This window comes from Carcharhinus amblyrhynchos, chromosome 29, assembly GCF_965287045.1.
Source record: "Carcharhinus amblyrhynchos chromosome 29, sCarAmb.v2.hapA, whole genome shotgun sequence".
Lineage (NCBI taxonomy): Eukaryota > Metazoa > Chordata > Chondrichthyes > Carcharhiniformes > Carcharhinidae > Carcharhinus > Carcharhinus amblyrhynchos.
Genome location: NC_137352.1, coordinates 19,761,220 through 19,776,329, shown reverse-complemented (window position 1 = coordinate 19,776,329; position 15,110 = coordinate 19,761,220). Strand labels below are relative to the sequence as shown.

The 15,110-nt window shown below is 38.8% G+C and overlaps 1 protein-coding gene across 1 annotated transcript in view; it reads right to left on the bottom strand.

The window, feature by feature from the left end:
• The window catches only part of ncapd3 (non-SMC condensin II complex, subunit D3), a 72,284-nt gene that overhangs the window by 32,660 nt on the left and 24,514 nt on the right, over positions 1–15,110 (bottom strand). The window contains exons 12-20 of the mRNA XM_080214601.1: positions 14,057–14,137; positions 12,165–12,239; positions 10,827–10,900; positions 8,667–8,801; positions 5,076–5,296; positions 4,777–4,968; positions 3,880–3,974; positions 1,756–1,871; positions 979–1,086 (exon numbers count right to left, since the gene is read on the bottom strand). Of these exons, the coding sequence (XP_080070727.1) occupies positions 979–1,086; positions 1,756–1,871; positions 3,880–3,974; positions 4,777–4,968; positions 5,076–5,296; positions 8,667–8,801; positions 10,827–10,900; positions 12,165–12,239; positions 14,057–14,137 (1,097 nt within the window). The remainder of the gene's footprint in view (positions 1–978; positions 1,087–1,755; positions 1,872–3,879; positions 3,975–4,776; positions 4,969–5,075; positions 5,297–8,666; positions 8,802–10,826; positions 10,901–12,164; positions 12,240–14,056; positions 14,138–15,110) is intronic.

Here is a 15,110-nt window from a genome sequence, read left to right as displayed (position 1 = left end):
ATGCCAACTGGAGGAATTCCCAATTAACTAGAATTTCTGACAGGTGAATTTTTTCCTTTTGAAAAGCGGGTCTTAAGATTGGAAGTGAAGAGTCAAATGGCAGATTTTCAAAACCTCGACTCCGTAGAATCCCTACAGGAGGAAGCCATTCAGCCCCTTGAGTTTGCACCGACTCTCCAAAAGAACACCTTACCCAGGCACAGCACAGCACGCCCCCCCACCCAAGCTATCTTTATTATCCCACATATTTACTATGGCTTACCTACAGATCTGCGAACCTAAGGGGCAATTCAGCATGGCCAATCCACCTAACCTACACATTTTTGGATTGTGGAAGGGAACCAGAGCATCCAGAGGAAACATATGCAGGCTTGGGGAGAATGTGCAAACCCACACAGTCACTGAAAGCCAGAATCAAATCCAGGTCCCTGGCAGTTTGACGTAGCAGTGCTAATTCCTGTGCCATCTTGCCACCCAAATGTCAGTCTTGGTCTGTTGGTGGCAATCTGTTTGATCATGATTTAAAATGTCATCCAGGCCTCCATAAAGCTGCGCAAAACATCAGTTATCGCTTGAGCAACTCCGTGAAGCTGATAACTTTTTTTTGAAAGCTGGTCTGAAGGTCAGGTGTTAGCTGGGTCTTCAGTTCTGGCTATTTGACCATGATGCCCTGCTGTGTCCAGCTGTTTCCCCTCCCCACATAAAGACAGATCAGCACCTTATCTTGTACCAGTGTGATTTAACTCCCAGTAACTGACATTTTGATTAACTGACACCACTCATTCCTCGAGCATGTCAGACAACAATTTTTACTGTAATTCCAAAATTGAGTAAGGTTGTAAGACTCTGAAACATTACTGGAATTCTAGCCTTTGCTTTGGCAAGCATAAAACGCAAAGAAGCTGTGTCAAAATATTCAATTTGCATTGCAGTCATAGAGTTTAACTGAATTTGATAGATATGGGTTCTGTCACTTACCAACATATTTTCATCTGCATATAAAGCTTCACCATCTCGGAGAACAATACTAGAGATGTAAGACTCACATGACAAGATCAGCTTTCCACACACCTGATCCAGTAAGACCTATTACAGAAACACTGCTTCACTACATGCTCTACAGTATGATTTTAGTCTAACAATATAACCCCTTCACGTACCACAATTAACACTGATTACTGCATCCCAATGTGAATCAGGAAGACAACAAGGATGAACAGAAGACTTTTATTATGACTTCCTGCAAATCCATTCTTTGTCAGCTTGCTCTGCTTTTTACCATGTGATTGCTGTTAATTTTTTTGGTTAGTAATCAGTTTTGAAAACCATTTTATGCATGTATGAAATACTTAGAGGAAAATTCCAAAAGTACAATTTTGACAAGTACAATTTTGTAACCAAGATTCCCTAATTACCAAGCTTTCAATTTTAGTAGTGCCTTCAGAGTGAAGAACACTTCCCACAAAGGAGAGAAAAAAAACTCTTGATATTTTTAGGAGCCCCAGAAATAGAATGTGGAGGTCTGGAAACAGGCCATCCACCTACTTTTAGCAGAATCGGATCCAAATAAGAGCAAAAAAGGAGTGCATTTAAAAAAAATGTTGATTAGACAGTCCAGTAAGGTTTCACAGAATGAACTGTAAATTGCTATTGATTTGTGTTTTATTCCCACCATACTTGATGCATATTTTATATTAAAATCGAGATCTATCAGAGACAGGATGCTTGCTTATTTTTCAAGATATGCAACTCCACCTGCGTGTCCTCAGGTGTCTCACGTTGGGCCTGACAGAGTTTGTACAAGGCTTCAACTGCAGGGCTAATGATTTCCGGGGGAGAGCAAAATGCATTTATCCAATTCTGGACTTCGTCTGTAAGAAAAGTATATGTTTAATAGTCATTTCAAAATAATTTAAAAAATTGATAATGTTGCTGTTGAGGTGAGATCAAAGACCAAAAAAGTTTTAACTTAGTTTTGTACCACAGAATCACGTTGTTTATAGCACTTTTTAATGACCTGGAGTGAAATCCAAATGCTTTTGTGCCACTTCAAATGGGTGGCATTATCTGACTTCAACTGGGTACAAACATCAGTTGTCCTTTTGTTTAACATTTATTGTCAAGACAAATCAATGCATTTATCAAAGTCACTCCAGCACTCAATGCAGATGGTGCATGTCACATTGGATGAGGACCTCACTACAACAACACAACACAACATTGTTGAATTGTATACTTTTGAAGCTATGATAAGGCAGTGCTTCACAAACAATTTTCCAATGTGACGCTATTTAAATTTACCTTATGGGAAATTAGGGATGAGTAACAAAGGCTGGCCTTGCCAGAAATGCCCACATCCCATGAAAAAAATATACATATAAAAAGTCTTGAAAACTTTTCAAGACTTTTTATGCGCTTCTATGTCATGTTTTGACAAAGAGTTTACACAATAAAGTGCTGGCAAAGCTTTCCTGTATAGTTTTATCAATTTCAGTTATGCAAACAACTTTTCTATCTGTCTTTCATGTGCTGTTTTCTTTTCAGATATTACCTGCAATTGAAGTGAGACTTACTTGACATTTATTGCCATGAAGGCAAACTACTCAGTGTAACATCAACGAATTAAAAAGAGCAATTAAATCGTGCATCAAACAACACCCATACAAAATTGTCATTTTAAGTATTGATTTACAAGCATCATTCACATTTGCTACTTTTATTAGCAAGCTTCATTTCCGTGTCCCTCCCTCAGAGGGCAGAGCCTGAAGCTGAGCCGGGGTTGTGGTTGGTTTAGGCCTGAGTCTTCATCCTAGAACTCCCGCAGTGGAAGTGACACCAGAAAGAAGGTTCAGCGCAAGAAGGCCCTCTGCAGGCTGTACACTGGAGCAGCAGCTACTTGGGACACAGCCTTTACATCTCCCAGTTGAGTCAAAGCCAGGTTAAACTTGACAGTGGATTAAAGAGAGGGCCTGAGTGACTGTTCCCTCTGGACCAGTCGAACATCAGGAAAAAAAATGGAGGGCAGAATGCCATGAGCCAAAAATCAGAACTCTACCAAACTGCAGAAATTTCTCATCCCTGTTAACCGTTAACTAGCTACCGATCATTGGAAATGGAGAATAAAACAATTTGTGGAGAATTTGATCCCTTAAGACTTGGCAAGTGGAACATTATGTTGTTTTTAATGTCCATTATCAGCAACAATACTAAAATAAAATATTTTACAGGATGAATCCTTAGCCAAGAAAGGCAATTATTGCCAATTTGGTGTCAAATTGTATGTATCTGTGCCTTGAATATATACCCTCTAGTTAGCAGACTGAGCAAGCCCAAAAGGCAGATGTCATGAATAAACATTTGTTGCGTTTATCCAGGGTACATCTAAAGCCAAATGGCAGGAAAAAAAGGAATGATAATCAAATTAAGTAGAAAGATGGAAGTCAGTAAATTCACCAACAGGAGAAAAGACACAAGAGTTAATGCTGCCCCAAACCCTACCACCACTGTCCCCCAAATGCATTAGAAACACGTGGCACAGTGGATAGCACTGCTGCCTTACAGCACCAGGGACCCAGGTTCAATTCCAGCCTCAGGTGACTGTCTGTGTGGAGCATGCACTTTCTTCTTATGTCTGCATGGGTTTCCTCCAGGTGGTCCAGTTTCCTCCCATACTCCAAAGCTGCACGGGTTAGGTTGATTGACCGTGCTAAATTGACCCTTAGTGTCAGGGGATTAACAGGGTAAATGTGTGGGGTTAAGGGCCTCGATGGGATTGTGATCAGTAAACTCACTGGGTCCAATGGCCTTCTTCTGCACTGTAGGGATTGTACAGATTCTATGATTACTTAAAATCCTCAGACCTTATTGTATTTCACTCACCAATCAACTTAGACCTAGTTGCCTCAGACAAATGTCGAGAAACCTTTCCCATGACACTCAAAATGTGGCTTGTGCTGTTGTCTATAATCTGTGACCTGCGAATATTAGAAAATAACTTCCGATCAAAAGAAAATCAAAAATTTTACACTTCGTTGGTATGATCTGATAACTAGGCAGTATTGAACATCTTGTTTTCATTGTATTTCACAAATATATCAGTCCCCCATGAAGAAAGCAGGCCAGTCACATACTCATCCTAAACATTCATCAGCATGGCTTTGATATATTACCTCAGGCCACCATACCTCTGAATTACATTTTAGATGCTTAATTCTCCCTCAGTGTACCCAAATAGGCACCGGAGTGTAGTGACTTGGGGATTTTCACAGTAACTTCATTGCAGTATTAATATGCTTATTTGTGACACTAATAAACTTTAAACTTAGGTTTCTGCCCCTGAAGCTCTTCAAAGTTTAAAGACAAAACAAAAAATACTTTCCAAATAGAAACTGTCTCTTAATTATGGGGCATGGGAATGAATTATACTTAAAAATAAAATTATGCCACCTCTTATATACTCTCACTGAAAAGCTTCAACGCTACATCTCTAACAATGGATCTTTCTGCCTGTGCTACGATAGAACTGTAAACTATTGCTGAAATCACATTATCTTGTTACCTTCCTGTCTTATAGTGAAGTTAATTCCTATTGTAGGTATTATCTGAAAAGTCTGAATGACATAAAAGCTTTAAAACAGAACAGCCAAAATGGATCAGACATAAAAGCTTAAAAAAAAAGAACAGGCAAAATAGATCAGCATATCATATACTTTACAGCTAGCTGTAAAAAGTACAGTGAAATAGAAGTATTTGCTTACAAATTTAAAAATTACAAACCTGTAAACATTATCCCAAGCGACTATAATCTTCTCATAATTTAACTTGGGGGATGAACCTGCAACTTTTGAAAGTAGCATCCAGGCAGCAGGAGAATGTTCAGTCTCAGTGTGAGAGATAAGGCTCTTTACAAACGTTGAATTGAATATATTTTGACGGGACCACAAAAGGAAAGCTTTGGTGAGATAACGGCTATGAAAGGAGGAGGACAATTACTTATCTAGAACTTGCAACTTCTCAAGATAAATAAACGCAAAATATAAAAGACAACTGAAATGGCAAATCCAATAAACATTTACCAAAGCTCTTGATTCTCAAGCGTGAGAAATGTCAAAACATCCCAGGCCAATTTTTGATATTTGTCTTCTTCACTGAACTGTCTATAGTCCTTGATTTGTTGTATTATCACTTGATTCAGACACTCCAGTGCTTTTTCCTGCACAGAACTCTCTGAGTCAATTACAATAGGGATGACTCCATTCATCCAAACCTTTTGTAACATGGAGTTACAGGGTTGAGTCTGCAAGAAACATAAATAAAAACAAACTGAACCCAAGGATAACATCCTGAATTAATAACCAATTTGGCAAATAAATCTTTTAAATTATAACTTCAGAACCAAAGTAGGTTCAAATAACATTGTCAACAGATTTTCTGCTATTTAGATGCGATTGAGGGTCTTTATAAATGCAATTCAAAAGAACAATTTCAACTGCACATAGGGATTTTCTGGACCGCAAACAAAGAATTCTATCAAAAACAGAATATGGAATGGCACTAAATGTAAGCCTATTGAATTATTTTGATGCAACCATGAAGGGACAGCTTTGGTAATTAATGACTATGGAAAGAGGATGAGGAATTATTTATTTACAAATTATTTATTCTAACTTCTCAAGATAAATGCTAAATATCAAAGATGCCTCAAATGGCTTTGGTAGATTGAAATAGTAAAGTCCAATACACATTTTCAAAAGTTTTCTTCACTGTTGGCAATCTTAATTTATTGTATTATCGTTTGATTTTGACACTCCAGTGCTCTTTCCTGTACAGGGTGCTCAGTTACAAGGCATGACTCCATTCATCCAAGTTTTCTGCAACACAGAGCTACAGGGTGAGCATATTTTCATGAATATGGCTGAAAAGCACAAGTTGCCAAAGCTTTTCATCTTAAACTCATCAGAACAAATGCAGGAATGCAAAATTTCAAGCAACCACAAGTTTATACTGCAGGAAAAAGGGGTGTTGTTTGGCTAGCAACTTGACTGATTGGCAATATCTTTGGCCATGGGGAAAGCAACAAGGAACTATCGCTCCCAAAGACAAATCAAAGAAGGCACCAGTCTTGAATACCCTTTGGTTTGCAGCGAATGAATCCCTCCATCCCACATACATCACTACTACCAAGAATAAATGAATCATGTTATATCGACTGATTATTTTAAATTGGTTATTACTGTAGCTATTATTGCACCAGGATTGTTCAGCAAGTGCTGTCTAATCATAGAATCAGATCCAACTATGGATGTTTTGTTTTAGGTTTTGAAAGCATGGAATGGTTGTGTATCATCTGTGCTCTGCCTATGACATATAACCATCCATTGCTCACTGTGTTTCAACCAAACTCAAATTGAACCAAATACGATCACATTAAGACCTGAAAAGTGCCCAGTCTATCCTAAATTACCCTGGAAAGGCAAAGTGTCTCATAACTTTGGACAGATTAAGCAAGAGGTTTCACACTGCTACATTGCAAGACTATGCAAGTGATAGTTTTGACTAACAGGATGCTCTAGTCAATCCACAATCAAGTAACATCGGCCATGGTTCTCACATCTTATTGCACTAATTTTTTAGTGCAGTGGGCCAGAAGGATCCTGCAGTGGCCATTCACAGGGTTTGCATGAGCATTTGCACCCCACTTGTTTCTCCACAATGAAAATCAGCAGGTAGACACACAGGCCATTTAAATGGTCATTTTAATATTATTTGAATATGATTAGCAGGCTCGGGACTGAAGTCTCCAGGCCCACAAGCATCTCCCACTCCGCTCCGCTAGAGTGTTTCACTCCAGCTGGGATTACACTAGCTCCCCACTTTCGGGGAGCTAGCGAGCTGAGCCAACTGGGCGGGGGGGAGGAGGAGGAGGAGGAAGAGGGAGAAGAGTCCGACTCCCAGGGAGTTGGACTGCATGATGCTAGCCCCCGGCACTGCCCAAAGGGCAAAGTGCGAATCCCCAGGGGGGCACGTTGGTACAGCCCATCAGGCATGGGGCACTGCCAAGGGGATGGAGCCAGTGAGGGTGATGGGTCCCACTGCCACTCTGCAGTCAGGGTCGGTGGGGGAAGGAGGGAGCTAATGATCAGGGCGAGTCAGGAAGGGGGTCGGGGCTGGACCCAGGAAAGGTTGGTGGGCCAGTGATCAGGCCGTGGTGGGGTGGATTGCTGGCATTGTGGGGCTGGCCAGCGATTGAACTGGCCAGAAATCAGGAAACCGGCAGTGCAGGACTACTGTCAGATCTCAGCACTGACAGATTGGCACATGCGCAGTAGCCCGCTCAGCACGCTGATTTCAGCCTCTCCTTTGGGAATAGGCCCTGCCCCCAAAAATTTAATGATGTTCACACAGATGGCTCTCTACAGTGTAGAGTGTGGAAGGCTTCTCTGAATTCCCACTGAAAAAAACAGTGTGAACTACTCCAGTTTTCACGCAAATTCGACATCGAATTTCACCCATTGTGTATGAATTCCAGTGCTAGAGCAATGCCTGTTCCTTTGCTTGCTCATAATAGGTAGAACACAGACCATATTCAAAGCCGTGCTTGCAAAACACTAAACAAAATGTCTACCGTTAAATGTTTTGCTATTTAGAGAAGATTGAGGGTCTAAGTACCACAGGTCAAAATTACACCTTCAACTATACATGGGACTTCTTGGTCCACAAACAAGCAATACTATCATCCTCTGCAAACAAAAGGAATGTGTTCAGGCCCTTCATCTTTTTCAAATTATTTGGGAGCTGGGAGGTTCTGTAGTTCCCTGATCCTTTTGCCATAGGAATGTCTCTGCCAGCCAGAGTCTATTTGCCAACTAATCAACACACTTTTCTCTAGTAGTATAAATTGTGATTGTCAAACTTTGTCATCATTGCATTTGTCCAGAAGAGTGCAAGGTGAAAAACTTTGGCAACACGCCTCTCTTTTCAGTAATATTCAAGATTTGCATTACCAAGTGACTATTTTAATGAATTTTATCTTCCCAATTCAGAATAGCACCAGCTAATTAGAAAACTCAGCAACATTTATTGTTGAAAGATATTCTCTGCTGGCGACATCCTGTGCCATCTCCCATTCTCCAGTAAAAGAGGACAGTCCGGAAACTCTTTTGATTATTAATAGGCCTGTAACCACCTTACACGATAGCAAAACACTGCATCATTTAATATTTAGTTTTTGGAAAGTTGTGAAGTATGTCAAATTTGTCAGATAGTCTTAATTTTCTCCCTTCAACTTAGGTCTCCACTTATTAAAAAGGTGCTCTCCAAAGGTAAGCAAGCAGGTCTAAAACCATACGAGCTGCGCCTGAGCCGGCACAAGTTCGGCAATAAAAGATGACAACCTCTGATTTTCTGCTGATGCCACAACTTTAAAAAAAGAAATAGTCCCCACTCAGCAACAAGACCAAAAGAAAATCTCATTTTTGAATCAATCTCTAGTCACTTTGTGGTAGAATTTGTTGACGCCTGCTATATGTTGTTCGAACTTTCACACTGTCACTTACTCCTGTGCCATTAGGGAGGCAGAATTATAAAGCCCTTCGTGCATTTGTTAAAAGTATTTCTACTAACTTGAGTATGCATCCTGAACTGAAAACAATATCAAAAAAACGTACCAACAGGAGATCAGTGATTGACTGCAATGCCTGCTTGCGGACAGATGGGGCAGGATCTCGACAGTGATCCTGTATCGCTGACAAATCTTCTTGGCTGCAGATGACAATATTGTGTTTTAAAATGCTGACCAACACCTGTAAGGTAATGAGCACAAAAGAACTGATTCACTGGCATATTCCTACATCAAAAACAAACTCAATTTCAATTCAGAAACATGAATTATATATTTTAATTTGTACAATTTTCCTAAACTAAAGGACTAGAGAGCAAATCCAGTTACTTATTGCACAAACTCAAGAAAGTATATCCATTTATTACGCATGAAAACATGTTTTATGTGTAATACAAAGATATATTTTTGTATAACATACATATTATTCAAGGGTTTTGTGTTAAGTACAAACAACCAACTGGTAGGGAAGTGAGAAAAATACCAAAATGCATACAAACTGACATTAGTACATAATATATTTTATTTGTAATGCTGTCTATGATGTGGCTGTGGGTCAGGCAAACTGGCTTTCAAACTTTGCATGCCTTTTACATATTCAGTTTTGCAATAAACAAAATAAAAAAAGAGGCTGCATGACTTAACTCCACAGCGGCAATTATATATTTTGTTTGTTTAAATCTGTTCTTTACATTTTACCCATGAATCTCACCTATATAAACTGGGTTCATGGAAGACCTAGGGCCTGGACCGCTCAGAGTTCTTAAAAGGCTCTGTGGAAGGATCTTTTGGATCTGAAACATTAACTATTTCTCTCCACAGGTGCTGCCAAACCTTTTGAGTTTATTCAGCATTTGCTGTTTTTATCATAAAAGGTCTTGTTTGATTTGTTTCTCCACAACTTGAGTTTTTGTTCATGAATCGTTCCAATCATTCGTCAGTATTGCTGAGTATTCAGCCACTTTTTTGTTAAATTTTCACTGAATCTTCCTGCATTGAAGGCCATTCAACCTGTCCCACTAATGCTGGCTATTGGACCCAGTTCTGTCTCATTATTAACAAAAATCATCCCTGGCATTTCATCAATAGTTCTCCTCCAGACCACTGACCTCATTCTTAAGGTAGGGTGATAAAACTGGATGCCACATTCCCAGCACGGTTTAATTATTTGTGTAAGTTTAACATTACTTTTTCGCTTTTCAATTTTCCCATTGCTGACACTTATAGTTCGTTTTGAAAATTATTTGCAGCTTTAGTGTCTACTAATGCTTGAGTCTCTTCTTCCTGTCAAAAATATTCACCTGTTTTCCCCCCCGCCATCCCCAAATTAAATTTCAGCTAACTACTGGCCAAACTAATAATCTATATTGTCAGGATATCATTTGTCCTCTTCATATATAAGCACATACCCAAACATTATCTGCAAATCTGATATTGGATCCTACACTCAGACCAAAATCAAAGACTTGAAAGATAGAATGATATGATGTTTTTCTTCACCAGCATATATCTCGTGGAGTATTTCAGTCAATGAAGTACTTTTTAAAATGTAGCCACCATCGAAATGGTTTGAACACTGGACCATTATGACCATTTTTGCTTTAAACGAGCTGTATCCCTGCCTGATTTTGTGCTGCTACAAGTCAAATGCATAGGGCAAACTCATCTGGCACTGGCTTTCTATGTGAATTAAATGAACTGGCTACCCCCTAGATAGTAAGAAGTCTCACAATACCAGGTCAAAGTCCAACAGGTTTATTTGATACTAAACCCACAAGCTTTCAGGGTTTGCCCCTTCATCAGTTCTCACCTGACGAAGGGGCAAATCCAAAAAGCTTGTGGGTTTACTATCAAATAAACCTGTTGGACTTTAACCTGGTGTTGTGAGACTTCTTACTGTGTTTACCCCAGTCCAACACCGGCATCTCCACACCATGACTACCCCCTAGACAGTCAGGGAATATCTAAACTCCCCCTAGTCTAGGGGGAGAAAGTTCAGCAGAAGTGAGGGAAGTCCAGCTTAACTCAGGATTTTGTAAACCAGAACTGGAGGGGGTGCACTAAAATCAGATATTTATCTCAACTGACTTTTCCACTGCCATCTAAAGAGACAGAAGAGGCAAATATCTGGCTGCAGTATGCGAGTTATTGAAGTAAGTTATTAAAGTAAGCAAATAATCAGCAACGTGACTTTGCATGCATACACTACCTGAATGGCTGATTTTCTGACAATGGTTCTCTCATCGCCAGCTCTCAATCTCAACATGGCCATAACTCTTTTCACTGTTCAAAGGAAATTCAGTATAATTCATTCATGAAGAATTCTTCATACTTCAACACTTCACTTCACACTTCAAAATATCTAGTTCTGTTGAGACTGACTTAATACCACTGACATAAAAATGGACATTTTTACACATTTTCAGATCTTGTACATATCTTTGGAGCTTTAATGCATTGTTTTAGTTAAGTTGAAAGAATTTTTAGCAGGAAATGCTGAATCATTAGTTTTTTTTTGCATTTTGTGCCAATTGCTCAGAATTTTAGCAGCTGAAGCATCCAATTATTTTCATTTTCATACAATGGCCTTATATAACATGGAACATTAGCAAATTCAATATATGCTATAATGTACTGACTGACCTAATGGATGCTTTACTAGGAGACCACATGTTTATGCAGCAGAAAAATATGAAATTAAATGCAAAATTGAAATGACCTAGAATCTATTATGATCTCTGAATTAATTTTCAGTAACAGCATTCTATAACTAAAACTCTAGGTCTTAAAGATTCCGTTCATAAAACAAATTTCCAGAATTGCTGCACCACAGAGAGGGCACCAGTAACCTTCTGTCCTTTCATTTCCCATTGTTATTTTTAAATTACAACCATATTTCAATTCTCCCAAAATGTTCTTTAGACATTTTTGCTGTACATCTTTTTTGTCGCATTGTCTCCCTTATGAATTTTCTTTGCATTTTTTTCTACTCTCAATAAAGTGTTAAAAAATCCTAATGTTTTGTTTGGGAACTCCACTTCAATCAACACATTTGAAAAATTAAACCACCAATCTGTGTACACAGATTCCAGACAGAAAATGCTCAGCAGTATCAGCACAGGAGTTACCCAATGAAAAAATATTTATTATTAGTTTTTTTATTTGTCACAAGTAGGCTTATATTCAAACTGCAATGAAGTTACTGTGAATATTCCCTAGTCGCCACACTCCGGTGCCTGTTCAGATACACTGTGGGAGAATTTAGCACAGCCAATGCACCTAACCTGTATATTTTTGACTGTGGGAGAAAACCGGAGCACCTGGAGAAAATGCCCATGCAGACACTGGGAGAATGTGCAAACTCCACACAGACAGTGATCAAACCCGGGTTCCTGGTGCAGAGAGGCAGCAGTGCTCATCACTATGCCACCATGCCAATTTTATTTCTTAAAAACAAAATCACATATCTCTTTGTGTCCATTGTAAAATGCTTCAATCGAAGGCCTAAGAAATGATTTACTTCACATAGACAAATTTTCATGCTCACCATTAGTGAATGTTGAATCCCCAGGGTCTGTGACTTCAATGCTTTTTAGTGTGTCCTTGCATTGGTTAGCAGTGGCTAGAAGTTTCAAAATGTTTGAAACAAAACAAGTTGAATATACCAGCATGTACTGTTTTTCTGATCTATATTTTACTGAAATGCCACTCAAGTAACCAACTGCAAAAAGGAATTCAGAGTGTGATAAAGTATTTACAAATATTTACGATGAAACCACAGTGAAAACCGAAAGGCCACAGTGCAGGACAGCAAGAATAAAAACAGTAGAATGGAAAACAAGGTACATCAAGAACTGGGCATTTCAAAACACTAAGTTTCTATTTTAAAAGTCTGAAGATGCTAGGAGCAAAAGACTTGGATAGATAAGGAGCTCCAGTTCTAATAAGAAGGAAATTAGCAGTGATTCTTGATTTCAAACTCAGCAATATAGTGAGAACAGAAAGCAGATAGGACACATTGCAGATTTAGAATTATACTTCATTAGCAGAAGCCCACAGCAATTAAATTCCATACCAGCTGGAACACAAAGTTCAAAGGGGAAAAAAAGGATGCTGCGGTAGTGTCACAGGACTAGTAATCCAGACACTCAAGATATGCTCGGGGGACCTGGAATCGAATCCCACCATGACAGATGGTGAAATTTGAATTCCCATCTGATTCACTAATTCCTTTAGGGAAGGAAAACTGTCATCCTTAACTGAGTCCTGATCCTCAATAATGTGATTAACTCTTAAATGGGTTGGGCAATAAACATAGAAGCCTACAGTACAGGAGGCAATTCGGCCCATCGAGTCTACACCGACTTACAATCAGGCCCTATCCCCATAACTCCATGCAGTTCCCTAGCTAGTCCCTCTGACACTAGCGGACAATTTAGCATGGCTCAGGCAGCGACACCCACATCCTATGAACAAATAAAATTAAACTAGCAGTTTATGATTAGAAAAATAAAAGAAGTTGAAGTCAGAAAAAAAATGGCTAACATAATGCCAAATAGACTGGGATGTTTCTAATGCAGTTTGCCGCAGGTTCTTCCACAGAATGCAGATATAGCAACTACAAAGAACCCAGTGGCAAGAAAATAGACATACTGCAAAAATTAGGATTGGAGGTGAGGAGAAGGTACCGATTTTTCCAAAAAGCTTGAACGATCGATTTGTAGCAAAAACACCTCAACATCAGTGCCAACCTGATCGGGGAAGAAAAGTACTAAAGTCAAAGTATTCAGGAACACTGACACAAGCAGAGAAAGTTGAAGATTTGTCGAACAAAAAGCTGTGGAAGAGTTACAAAGATTATAAAGTCAATAAAATTAGCAAGCATATCTGCCAAAAGGAAGTTAAAATGAGGGTTCGACAAAAGCCAATCCAACCAGCATGGAAGTTAGAGCAAAAAAAGCAAATAATTAAATTTGTATCAGAATGCGAGTGTATAGAGTGTGAGCAAAATTGGAAAAAGAAAATGCCAAAAAGATGTAAAATTCAAATCTCAGTGACAAACATCGCATTGTAATTATCCTGCACTCTCCCAATGACAGAATACTGATTCAGGAGGGTGGTGCCAGAAGTATTGCAAACACATGCAAACCACAGGAAGTAGAGGAACTAACAAATTCACTGAAGTTTTTATACAAATGGTTTGTAAGTTCCAACTCCATATTACTGCTCATGTGTATAATAAAAGACTGGACCATTGCAACTTGATGTCTAAATAGCAGTTAGCATTACTATTGGCAAACTAAAGAAAATCTAATAAATTCCTGGAGATACAATAAAAATAGAATGAACTCATGATCACTCAGTGGAATCAATTGTGAATATTGCAACATGTGCCATACCACGCTGTTATTGAAAGAAAAAAAGGAATTCAGTGGTTACCTTCATCACCCATCTTGGCAGTATTCTCCAGAGTGTTCAATTCTCCATCTGACTGCCCGTGCAACACTGATTGCCCTCCAGCTGCAAACATTAGCTCAAAGTGATTTATCACAAATGAATGCCTCCCTGGACTGACTGCTTTATTAGTTGGTTCCAACTTTTAAGAAGCTTCAAGAAGCACTAGCAATTCAATTTAAAAGAAACTCGAAAGTACTTTTGTTTCGAAAAAGATGCATAAAATGTATCAGAAAATAACAAAAACATACAAGAGTTACTGTCAACAGACAAGTATACCCACCAGCAATTGTCAACCCAAGCACCCTAATGTTTAAAGTGAGAGTTTGGTGTTATTTTTATTTCAACGAGGAGGGAAACCATTCCTAAATTGTCTCTAGATTATCACTTAATATTAAGTTACAACTTCAGTATAAAAGATAATGATCAGTTAGACATATGACTCCATCCAATAAACTCTAATAAAGGGCAGATATGCCCACTATGTTGATGTTATAATTTCTATTGGAATAACAATCTGTCTGTAGTCAACATAAACATATGTCAAAAAAAAACAACCTAATTAAATAATTTTGCAGAAAACTGCTCACCAATTAGCTTAGACAATTCACTGATAACAGAAACAAACACAGAAACTAGGAGTATGAGGACACTATTCAGCCCTTCAAATCTACTCTACCAGTCATTATGATCATTGCTAATCATTCAACTCATTAGCTTGATCCTGCCCATTTCCTTTGATCCCTTTCCCCCCAAGAGCTATATTTAACTGCTTCTTGAAACTTGCAATGTTTTGGCTTCAACTACTTCCTGTGATAGGAAATTCCACAGGCTGATCTCTCTGGGTGCCTGCAAAGGCAATCCAGAAAGCTGCCCCCAACCCCAACCACTTTAACTACATATCCAATTCACTTTTGGAAGCAACAATTGAATTTCAAACTTTAATCCATGAATTACGTAATGCATGAATACAGTGACTTGTGTCAGGAAAAACATGTGTTTGCCTTGTACAGAGTTAGGTGTTCATGTGCTATTGGAG